The 21621-nt window shown below is 44.6% G+C and overlaps 2 protein-coding genes and 1 non-coding gene across 16 annotated transcripts in view; 1 reads left to right on the forward strand and 2 right to left on the reverse strand.

The window, feature by feature from the left end:
- SLC45A1 (solute carrier family 45 member 1) overlaps positions 1-20555 on the forward strand; it is a 31381-nt gene extending 10826 nt beyond the window's left edge. For 5 of the 14 annotated variants that reach the window (XM_017831264.1, XM_017831267.1, XM_017831268.1 and 2 more), the window contains 9 exons: positions 4076-4157; positions 6276-6688; positions 7652-7744; positions 8183-8407; positions 9434-10167; positions 11327-11480; positions 12582-12758; positions 13467-13672; positions 13748-17320. In XM_017831264.1, coding sequence (XP_017686753.1) covers positions 6289-6688; positions 7652-7744; positions 8183-8407; positions 9434-10167; positions 11327-11480; positions 12582-12758; positions 13467-13672; positions 13748-14029 — 2271 coding nt within the window. In that variant the 5' untranslated portion in view covers positions 4076-4157; positions 6276-6288 and the 3' untranslated portion in view covers positions 14030-17320. Of the gene's footprint in view, positions 1-285; positions 390-3636; positions 3713-3804; positions 3962-4075; positions 4158-5522; positions 5608-6275; positions 6689-7651; positions 7745-8182; positions 8408-9433; positions 10168-11326; positions 11481-12581; positions 12759-13466; positions 13673-13747; positions 17321-18157; positions 18278-18510; positions 18750-20240 lie in introns of those variants that run through there. The other 9 variants (XM_017831265.1, XM_017831266.1, XR_001877465.1 and 6 more) reach the window with 8 other exon arrangements.
- TRNAE-CUC lies at positions 5475-5546 on the reverse strand. The gene has a single exon. It is a non-coding gene; the product is annotated as a tRNA-Glu (tRNA).
- A 28-nt stretch (positions 20556-20583) lies between the features above and the next one.
- MRPS16 (mitochondrial ribosomal protein S16) lies at positions 20584-21365 on the reverse strand. Its single transcript, XM_017831277.1, has 3 exons — positions 21261-21365; positions 20873-21133; positions 20584-20790 (listed from the first exon to the last, which is right to left on the reverse strand). The coding sequence occupies exons 1-3, from the start codon at positions 21271-21273 to the stop codon at positions 20678-20680; spliced, it is 387 nt and encodes a 128-aa protein (XP_017686766.1). The 5' UTR covers positions 21274-21365; the 3' UTR covers positions 20584-20677.
- Positions 21366-21621: the final 256 nt, after the last annotated feature.

Below are 21621 nucleotides of genomic sequence, written 5' to 3' on the forward strand. Positions count from 1 at the left end.
GAGTTTGCCACACTGTTTTGTGTGTCTGTACCTCTTTCCCCAAAGCTGCACCCAACAGCGACACTTAGCACCAATATCTTGCATGGTACATATCTTACATGCCTGCAGTTAACACTTTTGTCAGCATTTGTCCAGAAATGCATGGCCAATGTAGCCTAGTCTGTGTATTGCCTCAGAGGAGAGTTTTTCCTCAGCCTTCTTTCATTCAGGTGATGGGTAAAACCCAAAAGATGATAAAGATCATCTTCTGAAATATAATTACTTTTCTGGTTCTGTATCTTAAAGTATTGGTCGCAGGAGCTTGGAAGTAAATGCAAATTTCATCATTTGGACTCTTAGAAGGACTGTGGCCTTCTGATCCCAACCACATTCTCAATCTTCTGAATTCTGTAAGTGCCCTCTAGTGACTAATTCTTTGAACTGTGTTGGGTTCTCATTGGTGAGAGACCAGCCACTGAAGGGTGGTTGAATGGTGAGGGCAGGAGCTGGGTAAATGCCCTCTTATTATTTGAGGCCAGCACTAGTTTGTCTTGCAGAAGCAAACGCTTATTGAGCAGTCATTGCACAAAGCCTTGGACAGCAAACGACTGAGTGCACACATATTGCTATCGTGGAAATAGCACATCTGACCTGAAACATGAGTCACTTCAGTACAAACTAGTGGAGGAAAAGCTATTGGGCTGTCACTGCACCGTATTTGAATGGTTTAGGGGAAGTGTGACGTTAGTGAAATTTTCCTGAATATTAAAAATTCATGTTCTTATCTTCTATTGTAGTTTGCTGTGTTGAATTTATTTTCTCAATGAATTAACAACTCAATTTTAATGCTAGTGGATCAGTGCTGTTAGCACTGCTTTTCATTCTGCAGCAAAATGCTGTTTTTTATTTCTGGTGATGCTTCTAGTGTGAGTTTCTTGGTTTTGTTTTTCCTTTTTCTAAGTAAAAATTCAAGTGCCCTTTTAAATATTTAATTTCATCCATTAATATAGCCAGTGTAGGAGTTTGGTTCAGGAACTGATTTATCTGGGCTATTAAAGTCATATGACAATATGCTGAGGGCCAGATATGGAGGTGGTGTGCAGACTGGCATATATAAGATTTCTTTATGTTCTTACATTGTATTAGCCACCCACCAACTTCTTTACGCCTACTCAGTTAGCTTGTAAGGGATTCTAGGGTGGTGTAATTTATGTGGTAAGCTCATCTTACCATATAAGCATTAAGAACACATAATTAAAATGCAACTCACCTAGTTTGAACTTGCTTCTTTTTTTTTGTCTTACACTGTATTTGCACTGTGTTCAATACCATAGGCCTCATTGGCATGACTGGGAATTTACAGAAATATAAATTCTTCTTCAACTGATATCATAAATTTTGTGGAAAGCAGAGTTTCTGAAGGAAGAGGGGTCAGGTGTGATCTTTACGGGCCTAGTCTTTCCTTGATGACTTTGCTTGTATAAGAGCATGCTGTGCTGTAGGAAATGGAGGAGAACTTGCAGAGTGTGTGCGCAGGTCCCTCTGCAGACATTAAAACTTGGTAACTCATCATTCTGTCACTGAGCATAGGTTAATCTTTGCTCCAGCACTCATATGGCCTTTGGGTGTTCTGAAGCAGCAACCCTCAAGCACCAAAAAACTCTCACAGTGAGTCTGTTTGGTACAGACTTTGTATCTCTCCCCCTCAAAAAATCAAGTCATGTTTGGAAAAGAAGCTGCCAGTTCCAGGTGGATCACTGAATGTTATTGTAGATCCACTGAACAACATTGTGGATCCACTGAACTGAACTGAAAGATGTTTTAAATTAATTTTAAGACAAAACAAGGAAAAGAAACACCCAACATCACACAGCCAAAATCCTGTTCTTCGAGAGGGAGAACAACATACTCTCTGTTAGTGTCTTGCACAGAATTTCACTCGACTGGAGCTAATGTTTACTTCCGAGAAAAGGATTATGAGGATAGTAAGAGAGGTTTCCAAGAAACATAGGAATGGTCTGATCTGAGCAGGGCAAATAATGAGGCCTGCTGGCAAATGAAACAGTGAGCCTAACGTCAGGCTGTAAATAAGCAGAAATGAATATGCTGTCAGAAGCTGCTTTGTGGACAGACTTAACAAAAGTGTTTAGTGAATGCAAAAGATCTTGCACACAGAGAAGGTAGGAGGGAACAGCACAGATTCATAGCAGTAGGTATTCATCACCAAAACCTGCTCTTTTGAACACTGTTGGGTTAAATTAGTATGAAATAAATGAGTAAGTTTACATTTCAACAGCAATTTATGTGCAAACTCACAGAGGAGAGGAGATTTGTGGTTTCTGTTTTGTCTAAGGCCCAAAGGATGCTAATAAATGAATACACTGCAGGAACTGCTTTTGTTCTCTCCTTTGTCGTTACCCTGGGAAGGACCAGAGTTACTTGTCCCACTGTTCCCAAGTGGACAAACTGTGCTAAATGGTGTAAGAGGTCATCTTTGTAAGTTTTGAGCAGACATTTTTATTTAATTGACCATGGAATAAACATGAGTTTAATGTCTCAAATATGTTTACGAGGAAAAATCACTGTATAAAATGGCCATAACTGCCTGCCAGCATTAATAATGTAACCCGCTCTCCATGCCCAGGTGGAACAAAAAGTCATCCTTGATGTCAAGGAATGGAACTCTCAAGTGCTGTGTTCATTTTCCCAGTGTTTGCAGAGCTCTCTGACACGGGGTGGTGGTTGGACTGAGGCTGGCGGGAGCGTGGGCTGTTGTGCTGTGTTGTTGCTTGTGGTCACTGAAGGGATGGCTGACTCTGGGTCTTTATCAAAGAAGGCAGTTAACAACTGTGGGTGGTGTGACAGCCATAGTCTCAGCCCATCCAGTTGTCCCTGAGCACCACAAGATGGGGGTGAGCAGTAGCTGATGTTACTACAAGTACTGCTGATGGTAATGGCTCCTCCCAGCAACTGCTGTCTCTTGCCTCATTTGTCTGATTATTTTGGCAGGCAGCAAAAATGCCATCTTTCTGCTACAATAAATTCTATGATAAATAAATACTAACATATACTAAGGATTCAGGCAGCTAAGGATGCTTAATGATTACGGCTCCAAATCTGAAGTATTTTAAAAATAGAGCAGACTGCACTACATAATGACATCTTTGCAAACCACGAGGAAATCTGAAATATGAGCACAAAATATGGCCCTATAAAACAAAATTGCTGAATTCCTTTACCCTAGGAAGGGGAAGACTCTGAAACAGAAGAGAGAAAAGTGCAGCATCTTCTGCGACATGTGGTGTACAGGCCTATCGAAAAATATCTCTGCATCGCCTAAAAGTCTTCCTATCACGGTCCACTTCCGCAGTGCTTACAGTGCCAATGTGGAGATGAGGGTCCGGCAGCACGCACCTGTCTTGGGCAGCATCGCTGCAGAGAACGGTGCAGGCAGTGCGGCAGTGGATAGTTTGACGTGGAGTCGACTTCCCTACCCTGGTGCCTGCTGACCGCTGCCTTGGCCACGAGGGCTCCTTCGGGCGGGCCCGTGGATTGGGGGCGGGCCCGGGGCCGGGACGTGAGGGGAAGCCGCGCGCAGGGGCAGCGCCGGCTCGGCCCCTCCCGCCGCTCCCGCCGGCGAATCGCGGGGCACCGGCGCGGGGGCGGGACGGCGTCCGCAGGGCCGGGCCCGCGGCGCAGTACGGGCCAGGCCGAGCGCCGGATGCCGCCGGAGGTGAGGCCGTCGGGCGGGGCGGGGCGGGGAGCGGAGCGGCGGGTGCCGGTGGGCGCAGGGGTCTCCGCCCGCAGGCGGCTCGGGGCGAACGAAAGGCCCGGGGCTGTGAGGGGCCGGCGGCCACGCCCCGCGGCGGTTGCGCAGCACGGCTCGTTCTCGGCTGACACAAAGGAAGATAAAGGAAGACCTGGCATGAAGTGAAAATAATAGATGAGTATAAGGAGATAATACCTGTGTGCAAATGGCAAGGTATAATAGTGATGAAGGGGGCTGCTAGCACAGCTGCGTTGTCATGTCTCTGTGAAAGGGTTGTTAGAGCAACTGTCGTGAGTCTGATTAGGGTTTTGTTATGGTTTTTTTTAGGTATCTCTCTCCTCATTTTTAACGAATTCTCACTGTGACGAAGTTACTTTGTCCTGAAAGCTGATAAAGGTACTCCTGCAAAGTAAGTACTCCGTGAGAGACATGAGTCATAAGAAGTTTATGGTAAGTGGCAGAAACAGTGTCAAGGGGAATGCTGGTGCAGACATCTTCATGAAGTCTCCATATGCTTCTTCAGTTGGTCTGTATAGGGGACTTTGTGGTTAATGAGCTTTCCCAGCAAGATGCAGCTTGCTGTTAGTGCTGTGTGAGATGGGTGTTGTCAAGGTGTGTAGTTGCAATTATGAACTGCCTGTTCTTCTCTCTTATGTGATATGCATCTTGGTCTGAAGAGGAGCAGTCTTGAGGAAACCCTTGATACAGTGTTAACAATATTTCAATAGATATCTTTTCACTCTCATCCTTCCTCCTCCTTCTCAGGCCCCAACTGCACTCAAGTTACCCCAACTGCAATCTTCTGTGAGATGCCTGGCATTTAGTTTTGTATTGTGCAGTGTTTTGTATTGTGGAATGTGTCTCTGGATGCCTGCGTGCAGCTGGGGATTGGTCTGTGTAGGACATCATCCACCACGCTTAAAAACTGTCGCATCAGTGTGATGGTAAACATGGGCTTACGGGGTTCTGCTTTTGAGGATAGTTGGGGATATGCAACAAAGAGTGGCTTTGTCTGGACTCAGGGCTACAGGAAAAAAGACCAGTGTGTGAAATGCACCAGAGGAAGAAGCAGAAAACGTGAGATTTGTGGGAGTTCTGTACAGCCAAAGTAGTAGAACAGCTGGGAGTTTTTTCCCCTGGGGGACTGTAATCAAAAAAATAAGAGACTTGTTTTGCTTACTAGAGTTCAGCTGTGAGGATTTTCCTGAAGAAGTATGGGGTGATGTGGAGCCATCCTTTTGCAGCAGCAGCCTTTGATCCATGAGCAAGGAAGCATAAAGAAAAGAAAATAAACTGTTTCCATTTCTGGCAAAAAGAGGCAAGAAATCACATGTGATTTGTTTAGGCAGCAGATCTGTTGGCATCTATCTGATGCTATTTTGGAAACCATTTGGCTGTTTTACCCACCACACTGTGCACACTTTAGCTATAGGAGTGACTCTGATGAGATCTAAGGAGTCTGTCCAGCATGCCATCAATCATGGCCAGTCTTTGCGAACGAAGATTTGGGAAAGGTCTTTACCCTTCGAGCCTGCGCAGTGGATTTTTTAGGTGAGACACAGTGTGCGCTGAACTGAGCCCACCCTTTAATCGTAAGGTTCATCTGCCGGGGCCGAGCGAGCTTGGATGGTGGCAGCGAGGTCCTCAGGACGTAGGTTTGTTTAGAGTGACCTTCTCTTAGATGGATGGCCTTACAGGGCTGACGAGCTCCATCTGCCCGGAGGAGTTCCCTGACCGGGAATCGAACCCGGGCCGCGGCGGTGAGAGCGCCGCATCCTAACCACTAGACCACCAGGGGTCCTCAGTATGGCACCATCAATCACTGAAAGAGGAATAGCAGTACTGAGGTGGCTTGTGGGGTATGTATTTGCTTCTCATTAATTAGTTTGAAAATTCAGTTCCTAAGGATCAGATGCTGTCCTTGCAACAGAGGTATCTCTGTTGAATTCAAAAATGTAAATAGGAGGAAAACCGAAACTGGACATTGCAAAAAAGTTTTGCATTAAGCCTTGGCCTCAGCATAGGCAGCAGGATTGGTAGGATCAGTACTGAAAGGGTTTTATACCAAAGGGATTTCATGTTGCAGCAGGGGTCTGGATCTGCTGCCAAGCCACAGCTTACAATAAAGCTTTGCTTTATTGTAAACTTAGACTGAGGTTGAGATTTATCTTTTTAGCTTGAGTGAATTTAACTGAAGTGAATTCTAGATAAATGAAAACTCACTGCTGTTATGGAAACTTCTGGGAAGTGTGACACGTCTAACTGTTAATTGTTAATAAATATTTCAGTCTACCGTGATGGTAGGCAATACCTAGATAACCAAGATAGTATCTCTGGTGTCTTATTTGTGCAAAGATGGAGGAGACGTGCTCGTAAAACACCTTGTGTTGAGAGATGGAAAGAAGAGGTTGTAAATAATACGAAGGCCACACTCCATATGTGAAACATTGAGAAATGTCTTGAACTTCAGTAAAAGAAATTAAGCAAGTTTTTCTTACTCAACCACTGTGTTCTATTTGTCTTCCAGACCCTTACCCGTGATGATTCCACCATCTGCAACCAGCCCTGTCAGTGATGCTACACTCTTGCCAAGCGTGGCTTCTCAGGAAGTGTGGAGGTCACCAGTTCCAGGCTATTCTGGATTGGTCACACGGCACATAAGTCATCGGGCCAACAACTTCAAGAGACATCCAAAAAGAAGAAAACATATCCGCCCTTCGCCACCACCGCCACCAAATACTCCATGTCCTATTGATTTGATTGACTTTGGGGATCTCCAGCCTCAGAGGACTTTCTTGGAACTCCTGTTCAATGGGTGCATTCTCTTTGGGCTTGAATTCAGTTATGCCATGGAAACAGCTTATGTTACCCCTGTGCTGCTTCAGATGGGGCTTCCAGACCAACTGTATGGAATGGTGTGGTTCATCAGCCCTATATTAGGTAACTTTGCTTTACACTATTTCTTCCCTCTTATTTTTTCCACTGCATGGCGGTTATGTTTTTTTGTTTGTTTTCTCTACCTCATCTGTTCATAAGTATATTCTGTTGAGGTTAAGAAGCACTAGCCATAATTTTACACAACCAAATCGGAGAATAATTCTTGCTGCGTCTTGCCTGAAATAGGCCAAGTGTGCTCAAAAGATCTGTTTTTTTAATAGCTTCTCAACCTCATAAACCTTTTGCGAGGGTAAGCTTTGGTTGCTCTGTTCCTGTATTTAAAAAATAGCAAAACAGGATCAGTATATCCATTTATGTCCCTATGAAAAAAGCATACAGAGAGAGCTCCCAAGGGTGTGTGAGAAAAAGCAGAGTTGGGTTGCCTTCTCCTGTTTAATTTTCTGAAACAAATAGGCTGTTCCAATGAAGAAAGACCACTGACTGCTGCTGTTACGGGCATTGGATTACATGCCTTAGCACAGAGGCAGGGCTGGGACTGTATCCATCACTGCTTTTGTACTCATGATATGCTTCATAAGAAGAAATAGGCCCCTACTAACAGGCTGGCCCAGATTAATACACTCACCTTTCCTACTTCCGAATTTGCTTGCTGTCTTCCAAGCTAATCCTGCAGGGGATCTCCCATCTGACGTGGGATAAATGAAATAGCTTATAAGGAACAGAGTGCTTGAGAATGTGTAACTGTTGTACTCTAACTCTTCACCTGGTGTCAAACTCCTTATTATTGATGCAGAGTGAACTGCCATTTCAGTGAGCAGCAGCAAATTATGTTATTCGGTCCCTGTTCAGGGAAATGCCAGGCAAGATGCTGTGTGTGACCCTAGATGACTGGTGCTGTCCGGACATACCACTATGCTATGGTGTCCTGCCTTTAACTGCCTTTTAAGACCTCTCTGAGACAGGCTTGTAGAAAAATCCTGTTTATTGGTGATTCCTTTTTTCTAGGATTTTTGCTACAGCCTTTGCTGGGAGCCTGGAGTGACAGATGCACATCAAGATACGGGAGAAGAAGACCTTTCATTCTGGTCTTAGCAGTAGGTGTGTCTTTTAGAAACTACGGGCATAACACTCATTGTGCATCTCTCTTCTGTGACATCCACTGTGGCACTACCTCCTGAAGTGTGGGGTATTGTGGGTCTGAAGAAGGTGGTGAGTGACACCAAGGTTATGCTTTGGCTGCTGGAGATCCATACATAAAAGCTTCTCAGAGTCCGAAGGGATGGTGTTTCTGAGGGTCAAGAACGTGGGGTTTTTTTGCCAAAACAAACTCTAGACATTTGTTAAGTTCAAATAGTGGAAAAAGATTATGTGTATCCTATAAGCCATGCTCATTCCCCAGGCTGTGTTGATCTGAAAAAGAGCAATTAGTGCTTGCCACAAAGCTGTGCAGGTAGTATAATGCCTTTGGAGCCTGGAGCTCTGCAGGCTTCTTTTGCATACAAGCAGTGACTGATTTTGATTTGGTTTTATTCCCAGGAGCATTGCTTGGCCTCTCACTTATGCTGAATGGCAAAGATATAGGGAGTGCCTTGTCTGACACTGAGAATAATCACAAATGGGGGATCATTCTTACGGTCTGTGGTGTTGTCCTCATGGACTTCAGTGCAGATTCAGCAGACAATCCCAGTCATGCCTACATGATGGATGTATGCAGCCCAGTGGATCAAGACAGGGGCCTCAACATCCACGCTTTGTTAGCAGGTATGCTTCCTTGGTACTTCCTGGATGATGTTAACCCTAAGTAAGCAAACTCTGCTGTGAGAAAGCAGAGTCAAAATCACTGGACTGTTCCTGTATAAGCATAATGTCCAAATATGGAGGAAATAGCACTAATTAACTTTGAAAAAAACCTTCTTACTGCAAAAGGCTTTTGTAACTACTGCAAGTCAAACAAGACTGGTTTGTTCATCTGAAGGTCCCTCACATAATTTATAACTCCTATGAAAACAAAATTGTCCTTTGAGGGAGGAGGTTTAGCTTCCTACGGGTGTGGAATATGTGTCTTAGTTGCTCTGTTGGAGGAGAAAGTGTATACTGGGTGTTGTGATCCCTCACTGCTGTCATCTTCAGTTGTTGTACTGCCCTGTTCTAGGAAACTATTTCACACTCTTGAATGTGTTCATAAGTAAGAAAGGATAGTGTTGTAAGGCTCTCACCATGCGAATGGAGTGAGAGAGGTACCTGGTGCTCTCACAACTCCCACGTTCATCAGTAGTGATGCCGTGGCAGTTTTGTACGCTGTCAACACATTGCTGACTAATGAACTTGCTACACTTCTGAAGTGATTCGATCTGTCTTGGATGCAGTTAGATCTGCGTTCCTCTAACTGAGTGAGGAAAATGGATTTTCACTTTCAGGAAAACAGTCTTAGCTGAATGATTGCAGAGCCTTATCATAAGGCTGGTGGACACTTCTGTTTACGGACTGAAATAGCTGAAGGTAAGGTGTTTTGTTCTTGGCAAAGAAAGAAGTATTATTTTTAGTTATTTGTATCATCGCTTTTACAGCACTTTTCTCCCTCTTTTTGTACCGTGTTGGTACTCCAGACTGTCCTTGTGGCACAGGTAACTGTGTTTATTACTACATTTGAAGAGAAAAGGGGTTGAATGGTAAAACAGAAATAACACGTTGGATTCTGCTCATGAATCATTAGACAAATGATGCTGTGCTGCTACTGACTTGTGGGATTGCATAGGGAAGATAATCTTGGCTCTGTTTTTCCACCAGGTCTTGGAGGTGGCTTTGGTTATGTTGTTGGAGGAATACACTGGGATAAAACCAGTTTTGGAAAAGCTGTAGGAGGGCAACTTCGCGTCATCTATGTCTTCACCTCAGTTATACTGACTATTGCTACCGTGCTGACTCTAATTAGCATTCCAGAAAGACCCTTAAGGTCCTTTAGCAGGAAGAAAAAGGTGATGAAGAGTCCAAGTCTTCCTCTCCCTCCTTCTCCACCTTTCTTCTTTGAGGAGGGTGTAAATGAAAACTTTGCTTCTCATAACTCAGCTCACTTACATGCAAGTTTTACGAGTCCTGTTTCCCCCATCAGCCCACTCACGCCAAAATACGGGAGTTTTGTCAGCAGAGACAATTCTTTGACGGGAATTAATGAGTTTGCATCATCATTTGGGACTTCAAATATTGACAGTGTGCTTATAGACTGTTTTACAGACGGGCACAATAGTTATGTAGCACTTCCAGCTAGTTTGGCCAGGCAGCCTGTCAGTGTTAGCTTTCCTCAGGTGCCTGATGGCTGTTACCAAGGAGAAAATGGAGTTCTGGAGCAAGGGGAGAGCAGCATAACATCTGACGGTGACGCACTAAGAGTGGGCTCACTGGATGCAATAAAGCCACGGTCATCAGGGATCTTGAAAAGACCTCAGACCTTGGCCATTCCAGATACCATAACAGGACACTGCCCAGAGAGTAACAGAAGAAGAAATGTAACCTTCAGCCAACAGGTAAGAGCAGGAAATCGATGATATGACCATGTAAACATGAGCATAATTAATCTCTTCATATAATTTTAAACATGTGGTTCACAAATTATTCATTAAAGACTGCTCGTAACAGCTTGCTCATATAAGTCATTATGGAAACAGCACACCTGCTATGACTCTATCAGTAAAATAGTGGGTAGAATGTGAATTATGACTGGCAGTCTGTCAGCTGCCTTTGTTAAGATGGCAGAAATGGGAATGTCCCACTCTTATCGGGTCATGTGTGAGAGTTAGGTTGGGGTTTCTGATCCCTGCTTTACCACCAAGGGAGCTACCACATGAGAGCAGAAAAGGACACATTTTTATTGAGCCTATACCTTCCCTTTCCACAGAAAGACCTGCAAGATAGGGCCAGGGATAGGACTCTCCCATGAGCTTCTCCTTATGGCAGTCATTACATCTGGTTCCATCAGGGAGATGAGGTTTCCCTTACTGAGGGATAAGACTCTGACCTCTCCTTCCCCTGTTGGTGATAACTTGGAATATCTGAGACCTTTGTATGGCGTATCTTTTTTTATGATCTGGGATGAGGTAAACTGTCCTCTGTTACTTTTTGGTTTGGTTCTGGGATTTGGTTGGAGGTTTTTTTGGGGGGGTGCTGTTTTCTTGTTTGTTTTGTTTGTTGTTGCTGTTGCTGTACTTTGACCCGATTTGTGAGATCAGACTTTTTTAGGGCCAGGATTTTACTTACTGTGCACGTAGAGGTTGAGCATCAAGGTTAGCAAGCAATGAGAATGTGTTTCAATTAAAACCAGCTTCTTCTTCCTCGGTGTCTCTATAACTTCAGGATGCAAATTCACCTGAATGTGGGTAGAACTCCTATAAAATGCAGTAGAATTTATCCATTCCTTATACTAGAATCTGGTTGTGGTCGCCAAGTATCCTAGTGAAGTGAAGGGTACTGTTTCGAGTATACTGAAAGCTGCAGGGTAGTACTGCCATTGAACACTTGTTCCAAGGCTGAATTTACGGTTTAGCCTAATACTCTTAATCTCTGAGTCAACATACTCCAGCAGCAGAGTTTATCTTTCAGATGATCAGATAGACGTGCAATACTGCATACATTTGCTTAAAGGTTTTTCTTGCTGTGCTTGTTGACCTGGGAGTTCTTATGGTGCAGGTTGCTAATATCTTGCTGAATGGTGTTAAGTATGAGAGCGAACTGAATGAATCAGACGAGACCTCTGAGCAACCACTCTCTGTGAAACTGCTTTGTTCGACCATCTGCCAGATGCCCAGGGCTCTTCGTAACCTCTGCATCAACCACTTCTTAGGTATTCAGAAAGTGCCGTCTTCTACTTCACAGGGAAGTAGCTCTGCACTACCTCGGGTGAATCTTTTTCAATATTTTACCTGTTGCCTCCCATGGCTCCTCCATGGGAGGATTTGATTTGTTCTATATACAGTTACCAATAAGGTATCTTCTGATACTTAGTTTCTTAGAACAGTGAGAAAGGAGAAAGGAAAAAAAAAATACCAAAACACCCCAACAAAACAGTAAAGCCTTGTTCCTAGAAAGGGAATAACAATGGCCTAAATCAGTGCCTCTGTTAAGTAGAATGTTTACATCAAACAGAAAGCCAAGATTAGTTGCATTTCCCTGCTTACACCTGAGACTAGTGTTTGCTTTCCTCCCTTTGACAGCATGTGTTTTGGGGTCCCAGAACAGGCCACGAGGAGATGTGAAACACAGCACATAGCACAGAAGTGCCTATAACCAGTAATGTTACCTTTACTCTTAACCAGTGTGTGACTGATGATTAGGAAGGGCTTGCAATCAATCCAATGTATACAAAATTGGACAGAAGGTGCCAGGTAGTTAATACTCATTGGCTATGAAAGGAATTAAGAGATTGTCTGCATTAATGGCCTCGATGCCAATTTGTAAGTAGAGTTTTTGACTGTATCAGAGGCACTCTGGAGGCTGCGACCATGACATGAGGCCCTCCTTCCAGTTCTATGTGGGAGAATAACAGCAACCTGAAATTACTATGGGATAAATCACTCTGTTAAACGGAGCGTTGTGTCCTGTCAGCTGAAGTTGTGTCCTGTCCTGAAGGCAGCTCAGACTGTCATCATCTATTTTTCTGTCTTGCTAAACCAGTATGTTGTGGCCTTTATTCAGCCTCTAGCATTCCACTTTGGAATTCAAATGGTAAATCTTGGTCTTTAAAATCCTGAATGTCTTTAACAAACATTGCAGCATAATGCACGGGGAACAGTGGTCTCAGATAAATGTGGCTGTTGTGTATTACTCACATTACACAACCTGTGTTCTGGGTGTGTTTTGTAATATAGCTGATAACATCCATACAAGCTTACAAAGGGAAAGAGATACTCTGAAATCCTGATGGGTTACTTCTCACTTCTTTCAGGATGGCTTTCGTTTGAAGGGATGTTACTCTTCTATACTGACTTCATGGGAGAAGTAGTGTTTCAAGGGAATCCAAAAGCACCTCACAACTCAGATGAGTATCAGAAGTACAACGCTGGGGTCACCATGGGCTGCTGGGGAATGTGCATCTATGCATTCAGTGCTGCTTTCTATTCAGGTACTTGGTATAGCCATCTTAACTGCTGCTGTGAGAAAAGATACACACTTTCCTTAAAAGTGGTGTTTCTGCAACAAGTAGCTCAGTGTTTATGTTGCACATAGTCTACCAGCACAAGTCCTGAAGCGGAGTGTTCTTTTTCATGGTAATTGTATTATGTTATAGCTAACATAACTATATGATGTTCGTTAGCTTGGCCTGCGCTGACAACAGATGAGGTCAGCAATCCAATAAAAACACATCTTTCTTAGTATGTAGTTCCTTTCACAAGTGGCATTTTCAATGTACATTGAATCCAGAAATACATGCAGCCGCCATAGGCACAGTTCTGGTGCAGCAGCACTCAATGCCTGTGTTTCCGCAGCAGAGTGTTCAGGTGTCATGCAGCACCACAGCACTTTGTCATGTATGCCATACATCTGCCTCCCCACCTCCACCAATTCCCACATACCCCTCTGGGACATGGGCACTGCTAGGCTTCAGCTCTGCCATGCCCTCCATGGAGAGGCATGCGAGGCTGCATCGGGGCAACAGGATTTGGAAGGGGCCCTTGGTGCTCACATGCAAGCTACCGATTACTCAGAGGCCTAATAGTTGCCACTGAGATGTGGCTGCCTAACTGCTGGACTACGGGGCCTCAGGTCCACTGACTGGCTGGTATTGGGGAGGGATGCAGTTCAACCAGAATGCCATTCCGTTTTCTTGCAGCCGTGCTGGAGAAGCTGGAGGAGCGGTTCAGCACACGGACGCTGTACTTTGTGGCATATTTGGCCTTTGGGCTGGGCACGGGCCTGGCCACCCTCTCCAGAAACGTCTATGTGGTGCTGTCACTGTGCGCTACCTACGGCATTCTGTTCGCCACGCTCTGCACGTTGCCCTACTCCCTGCTCTGTGACTACTACCAGAGCCGTGAGGTGAGCCCTGGGGCGGGGGGGTGGGGAGAGGAACTCCTGTGACACCCCCTTACACTGTGGCTGTGTCCCCCGCAGTTTATAGGCTCGAAGGCAGAGGGCATGCGGCGCGGGATGGGCGTTGACATCTCCTTGCTGAGCTGCCAGTACTTCCTGGCACAGATCCTGGTGGCTCTGGCCATGGGGCCACTGACAGCGGCTGTGGGCAGTGCCAGCAGTGCCATGTACTTCGCCAGCCTGGTGTCCTTCCTGGGCTGTCTCTTCTCCTCCCTCTGTGTCACCTACGAGCTGCTGCCCACCGAGGAGCTTCCGCCTGCCGAGGAGCAGCGTCTGCTCTTGCCCCATGCACAGAATGAATAAATGGGAGAAGCTGCCACAGCCTCTGCTGCCTCATTGCATCACCCTCAGCCCTCCTATTGTGGCACAACAGGCTTGTGCACCTCTGGGATGGCAGCAGTGGGCATGGCAAATGACGAGAAAGGTCTGCACTGGCTTTGCTGAGCTTTCCCCTGCCTGTGGGAAGGTGAGGGGTGAGTCAGCAGCGCCTGCACTGCTGGTCCTTCCCCTGAGGTGGCAAAGGCCTGTCTGTGCCCCTGGGCCACAGCAGCAGCAGGAAGTGGTGGGGCCATTCCCTCCAGCTGCCTCGTGGTGCTGTCATTCCCAGGGGAACCAGTGGTTTTGTCCAGCATGAGGCAGGAGGCCCAGAAGTCTGGTACCTGGGCAGGGCAGCCTCGGTCTCTTGAGTGGCAGGGAGCTGCTGGGCTGGGCTGCACACGCCGCTGCGAGTACTGCCACTGTGGGAACAGCGATCTGCCAGTCTGGGGGGCAGAAGGTGCCATCTCATGGCCAGGCAAAGCCCGATCCTCCATCTCCAAGGGCAGTGGTGATTCCTGTGAGGCTTTTGGGAGCTGCGGGTCCAACCTACAGCCTCTGCCTGTGGTAGGTTGGGCTCTGGAGGGTGCTTTCTAAGACTTTGGAAAGGCTGAGAGCAACTAGTCCTGCTTAGGTGGTGTAAGTACTCTATGAAGTGCCATGGTTGGAATTCTACTTGTACAGAGCTCCCACCAAGTGCTACGAGAAACCACTGTGGGCTGAAAGTGGTGTGGCCTGGCTCCCAAACCCTGCTCGTTAGGTCCTGGCTGTGGTCCTTGGTAATGTTTGCCAATATGTGCAGATTTCCTTCCACATTAGACTTTTAATTAAGACTGCAGGGGTTTGTGATGACTTAGCAGGAGGATGGACAGTTGTCCATAATCCAGCTTTGGGGAGAAGGGTCTTTTTTCATCAGCCTCTCTTGGGTAGAAGCTTACTCTCAGAGTTAAGTTGAGAATTTAAGAAAAATAATTTGTATGAAAGCCTTCATCACATCATTGTTGTTTATACAGTTTTACCTTGTGACATTTTAAAATCTGCATGGGGACCAGTGAATAAGTGCTTGTCAGCAAGAACTGCATCTTCCATATCTCAGTAAAACCAGTAAAAAAAGGGCTTTGTGTTTCATTATCTGCAAGATTTTTTAATTATTCTGATTTTAGAAGGTGGTAAATGTGCGAGAACTTGTACAAGTTCTAGTTAAGGCCAGGAGTTAAGTCATAAATAAAGTTAAAACTATTTCTAAAATCCCTATCAGTCTGCTTCCATATTTGGGTAGGCAGCCAATGTTTACCAAGGCTGAGGGACACTTTGGTGTTTATACGTGCATGGCATCCCTGTAGAGGTTATTTCTGCTTACTTGGTCTTTAGGTCTTGAATAAGGGTTATCACGGGAGGGTCACTCTTTTTAAATGAGTTGTACTTAATTGTACGCCTAAGTTTATTCTGATGCTTGATCTACGATGCCAAGATGAAATAATTAGTGTAATCTTTAGCTGTTGTGGCTTACTATACTCCCATGCTGAAAGCATAATATACAACTTGTAAGAACCCCTCATTTTTATCATCTGTTCCTGAGTATTACTTTTTTAAAAATTTATTTTAGAAGCAAGTCTCATATTACTCAGTGTTGACTTAAATGGAGGAATACTACTGAGATTACAAAGTCAAGCACTCAGAGATAAAGGACTATCAGATTGATGAGTATATTCATCTTTCATTTCTTTGTTTGGGCTTATATAGTGTCATATCTGCAGGAATATCTGTGATGTGTCATTTCCTTGATTATGGGGCAGCTGTCTCCAAAAACGTTCAGGACAAAGCTGGAACAAAATAGCATGAGAAGTTGTTGGTACTTCTGATTTTGACAATCTAAAGACTTGACTTTGGAGAATTTTTCTTTCTTGTTGGTCTGCCTTGTAACCTTAATTTCTCTTCCTTATCTTCTCAAACTTTTAAACTCAAAAATTATTTTATTTCTTTGTTTGGTCTCACTAGCTAATGTGGTATCAGGTCTTAAAATGTTTTCTCCTCTTAAGTTTTGTAGCCAGCATTATTGCACTAAATGAATTGTGAGCACTTCCTTTTCTAGGTAGCTGGAGTTGCAGATCATTTTGTTGCAACTGAAAATCTTCAAAAGGTTCATACAATTGATGAAATCAGTGTATCTGATGATAATGTATGTCTCCATTACCATCTATAAATATTATGAGCTACGTTTATATAGTTATAAAACTATTGCTATGCCTATATGCATTACCCGATAAAATATATATTACATTTTCTATTTTATGGGATATGGACTTTATTTTGCATATGTATTGATGTAGTGTTACGTACATAATACTTTTAAGTCAACATCACTGTGTGTTAATGTGGGGCTTTGAGCAATACTAGTGGTGTCTGGAAAAAAAACAGGGCCTCTCACTATCATGCAGAGTTGCACCAAATCCATAGAAATAACTTTAAAAAGGTATTACTTGCTTATTCTCTTCGTCATACATTTTGTATTTTACAGAAATTACTGTATATGATCCCTGTTGAACTGCAAGCTACAACGTGATGTCTACCTTTTGGAATCCAAATGCTTCATATTCTGTCTAAATCTGCAAATTGCTGATTAGAAAAAAGATGCATGAGTTTAGGCAGGAAAATGATTTTATGCTGTGCTGTTTTTCAGTGATACCTAAAGGTTAATTTTGAATAAGTCCATATCATTAAAGGCTGATTGATGGCAATTATTTGTGGATGCTCGTAAGGTATTTATAACAGATGTACAGAAGGAGGGAAAATGGTGAGACTTGACGGAGAAAACACCTTATCAGTTGTCTCATGTTTGTAATGAAGCTAGCTGTAAGCATTTCAGCATATGTCTGCAGTTCACTCGACTTCTGCTGTGTCTCTCAAAAAAGACAACCTAATAATTTCAGAACTTCTGCTGTGTCTTTGAATGGAAAAAAATGAGTCTTTTCAAGAATCAAATAGAATAAAATTGTATGACTGTATATATAAAGAAAAGCTATATTGTGAACTATTCAAGAGAGTTTTCTAGTCAATTTATTTTCTACAAATGAGTAGTTAGTCATCTTGTACTCTATAGGACATACGCTTTATTTTATTAAAAAAAGAATTTGTGTAAAAGGTAGCTTTCTTAATATTTGTTTTCCCTCTCTCAGACTGAGACAGTCTTAGGGGAGAGGAGAAACTTTTAGATGCCATTACCATAATAACACCCAATGGATTGCATTAAGTCCAATAAACATATTGAGAATTCTATGAGTACTGGGACCAAAATGCCAAGGGAGATCTCCAGCATCTGCTTAATTTATCTAAATAGACATTTTTCGTACCTGTGGTTGTTAAGACATAATGATTCATTTAGCTTAGCTTTCCTGCAGGGAAGGTTTTTGTTGATGTTCACTAGAGAAATGGCTGCAGCAACTTTCCATTGGCTGTTCCTTTGTCCCAGGCTGCTGCTTCTGTAGCAGGGTCAGTGGAGGGGAAGGTGCCTACATTTAGGTTGGCAAATTTCAGGCTGCAACACCCAAGACAACAGCAAAAGCTGTAGGGCAGCAGCGCTGGGACAGGCTAGAGGTCCTTTAGTAGAATCTTTGTTTTTCTTGATATTGCAGTCCATGCTGTCTCCTAACAGACTTGAAGGTTCTGGGAAGATGGTGTTCTATGCTGTTCAAGGAGTTCTTTATGTTAAAAACCTTGCCAACATGCTCTCTCCTATATCCCATGCAGAAATGATAAATGCATGGAATAATGGGAATTTTTGGTGATTGGAGCTTACTGCCTAATGCCCCCAACCCACAGTGGGAGCTGGGAGTTTTACTTTAGATCTAAAAGGCAACAGCATAGTCCAATACCCAAATAGTGTTAACAGTAAACAAAGGGCAGACTGCTGTGTCATGTGTGGAGCACGGTAGTAGTCCAGGGAGCAGGAAGAAAACAAGCAATGAGTAACTTTGATTAGATGAATTCAAAAGCAAAATATGCACTGAGTAGCAGTCAGCAGACTGAGGAGCAATCTGCAATGGGCATGATGCATTATTAGCCACATATAAAAGCTGTATGGAAACTTGTTCGTTTGTTTGATTTTGCTTTTTCTAGGATCCGGGCATAGGTTTCTCTAACAAAGGATAACAAATCTTGTTGCAATAGCCAATGGAACAGTCAACAGAGGAAAGCACAGCATCAGAGCAGAAAGGAAGATTTTTTTGAGTTGTGCAGGTACTGTACAAACCAAGCTTATGAGCTACTTATGCAATGAATTTAACAGTATTGCTGTCAAATGCTATGAACAATTACTATGCTAGAGATTCAAGCTTTTCAAGCTTCAGCTATAGCTCTCTTTAAGCCTAGCTTTTGCTATGTTTTGCTTGATGATACTCTGTTCTGATTCTGCTTTATACCCACTCCTTTCAGTTATTTTTTATTTACTGCAGATTTTTTTTTGTCCACAGAACTCTTTGGGGAAGAGGGGAAAGTGAAAATACAGCTGAATAAGTTTAATGCTTCTTCCTACCAAGAAAGGAAAATATTTTCTCCTTTTGCCCTGACTCTTGCTGTATTTAGTGAAGTGTCTACAGCACAGATCTAGTCTTGAACCTCGATCCCTATGTGCTACATTATTATGTATGGCCCCTTTAAGCAACGGGCTCATCATGGCTCCAAAGAAAAGTACCAGATAATTTTCTGAAAGGTAGGCTTAGTCCAAAGTGTAAATGGCATTCAGTGCTTATAGCTACCTGTTACTGGTTTTCTCTAGCAAACTCCAGAACGCCTCAGACACAGCCTTTTTTCCAGCACTACACCTCTCACCATTTGTACAGTACTAGAACTGTTCACTGTAATTTGTTCTCAGCCTTCCTCTGCTGACAGCATCACAGCAGCTGAGAATTATGCTTTATAAGCCCAGTGTACCATTTTTTTTAAGCTTGAGCTCTCCTGTACTGGTGCATAGTACTGTGCATTTGTGCAGAAAAATCCACCGCTTCCACGGCAGGCTGGGCTTACAGTGGCCCAGAGGCTGTGCTTTGTTGCACAAACTATTCTTCTGACCTACAGGTAAAAGTTCATGAATCCTGAAAAAGTTATGAATTTGGTCCATAAGAAACAGACCCACTACTTGCATAGACAGTGAAGGGCAAGTTAGGTGAGAAGAAACACACCGTTTTCTTTATGTCCCCCTGATCAGCTGCATGTTGTTTCTCAGTGCAGCAGATGCCTTAGCAGGGCACTTAAGGCAAGAGAAAAGCTGAAAGGAGTCACTGTGGAAAACATGACCTCAGCACTGCCAGACTCTCCTTTTAGAACTTCCTTCATTTACTGTTATTACTGTGTTGTGCAACATTAGTGTCTGATGCCAATAGTCACTCACCCTACTGCATTAGAGAGCAGCCCCATCGCACTGTGGTATTTGAAAGGACATGAAAACAACTGTTCTACTGCCTTGTGTATGCAGTGAGATGCTTTATTTAATAACAAAATTATTTTTAATAGGGAAAAAAGCCAGGCCAACACGAAACTATCTGAAGAGAAACATTACAGATATACTTTGTGTTCAAAGCAGAAAGCTCCAGAAAGGAAAAGCTGTGTGGTACCTTTAGATTACAATAGTAAAAACACTGCAGATGCAAACCTTTACCTTTGCAGCAAAGAAAGGAAATCTAGAGAGGAACTTTCTAGAAACCCTGTACCAGAGTGCAGTCACCATTTTATAAAAAATGTGATGCTGAACATACCAAATATATAGAAGAGGAAGGTATCAGAAAAGCAATACCACTTTTTCATAGCTTCCGTCACTTCCAAGAATAGGTTTTTAATCATCTAATCCATGAGCAAAAATAAAACCACCTTCTCTCAGTATTGTGATTTTGTTAAAAGCAAGCCAGCCCCTTTCTTAGCGTTTTGTTTATTCATCCTCTGTTGGGCTGGTTACACTACAAGCTTATTGAAATGCAATACTGGAAACTTATCTTTGCCTGACATTTGTAGAATCACCTAAGAGTTGTGCTAAAAGAAACCCTAAAGAAGCAAAAGGTGCATCTAAGGTAGGAGAGAGACTTTGGCAGGGGTTTTGCGTCTTGGAAGAGGGTCAAATGTGATGAAAGAGCAAGACTCATAGCTCAACTTCAGGCACGCCCCATCTCTTTAAATGAGACTGAAATCTTTCCCTTTTGCTTGTAAACAGGTCCAGAACCTCTCTGGAGAAATTAAACAGAAATACAGCTGCACTTCCATTTGCATTTATCTGTGCCAGGCCTCTCCTGAACCACTGGATTGTCCTGTTACAGTAAATCAGAGCCAGGAGTCAAAACACCTGACAAGTGGAGCAGGCAAATGGAAACTGGCAGTAGCCATGCTATTGCTGGAGAATGAGAGATGCTAGAGCAAATGGCATGCCTTTAGAAAAAGCTGAATGGTTCTCTGTGTGTATTAGAGTAGTGAAACCCCTTTTATCTCTGTGCACCAAATCTGGCAACAATAAACTTTGATTCAGAGCGGAGTCTGGAGAAAGCAGCAGATGCACACTGTAGAGTGGGCAAATGACACTTTAATGTGGTCAGATGCACTGACAGGGCAGGATGCTTCCTCAGGCCAGGCCGGGCCTCTCGGCCGGGGCGTCTCTCAGGGCCCGTCCACAGGGGCAGTGCCCACCTGCTGTGGTCGCTGTCGTCTCTGGCGCAGCCTCTCGGCGCCGGTCACTGTCATGGGATGGAGCGGCAGGAACCCCGCCAGACCTGCCAATAAGAGGCGGTGAGACGGGGCCGCACCGGGCCCCCCCCCCCTTCCTCCGCTGCCAGGCGCCCGCCCCAGACCTACCCAGGAGCTTCTCGGCGGGCCGGGAAAGCTGCGCGCCGCAGCCCAGCCAGTAGCGCAGCCGCTCCAGGTTGAGCCCCGCCACCCTCTCGCCGTGGACGTTGGGCAGTGGGTCGAGGCAGCCGAGCTGCTCCAGGTACTTCCCGTCGCGGGCGCGCTTGCTGTGCGCTGCCACGATGCGGAAAAAAGGCCGGTTGGCGCAGCCTCCGAGGGCGAAACGGATCACGACGTGCCCGCCGCGGTAGCCTTTCAGGAGGCGGCTCCCTGTGAAGAAAGTGAGGTGGTCACGGGCCGCGCAGGGGCCGGTCACGGGCCGCGCAGGGGCCGGTCACGGGCCGCGCAGGGGCCGGTCACGGGCCGCGCAGGGGCCGGTCACGGGCTCGGGACTCACCGAGCTGCACCATGACTCCCGCCTACTCTTCGACGCGGAGCGATGATGCAATAGGGGCCGGAAGATTGACACACCCAGCTGACTTCTGCAGCACTTTATTAGGAAGGCTGGCGAGCCACAGGATTTCAGCTGCCTTAGACTTGGGAACAAGCCCCTGTTTTAAAAGCTTTCAGGAATACTCAAATGGAGTTCTCCTGAGATCCAGCCTGTCCGTGGTAGCTTCCCATCCATCCTGGGAAACTGGGCGGGGACCCCACTAAAGCCCCTCGGCACTGGGCATCTTTCCCTGGAGAGGTGCTCCAGCACCACTTGGCAGTGAGTGTTGGGTGGGGTTAATCTGTAAATTAAATCCAGGATCACT

This window comes from Lepidothrix coronata, unplaced genomic scaffold (genome assembly GCF_001604755.1).
Source record: "Lepidothrix coronata isolate B3197 unplaced genomic scaffold, Lepidothrix_coronata-1.0 Scaffold188, whole genome shotgun sequence".
Classification (NCBI taxonomy): Eukaryota; Metazoa; Chordata; class Aves; order Passeriformes; family Pipridae; genus Lepidothrix; species Lepidothrix coronata.

Coding starts and splice junctions, on each gene's coding strand:
- MRPS16 (XM_017831277.1), bottom strand. Junction 20,791..20,872: donor GCCCGCCGAGAAGCTCCTGG/GTAGGTCTGGGG, acceptor TCTTATTGGCAG/GTCTGGCGGGGTTCCTGCCG.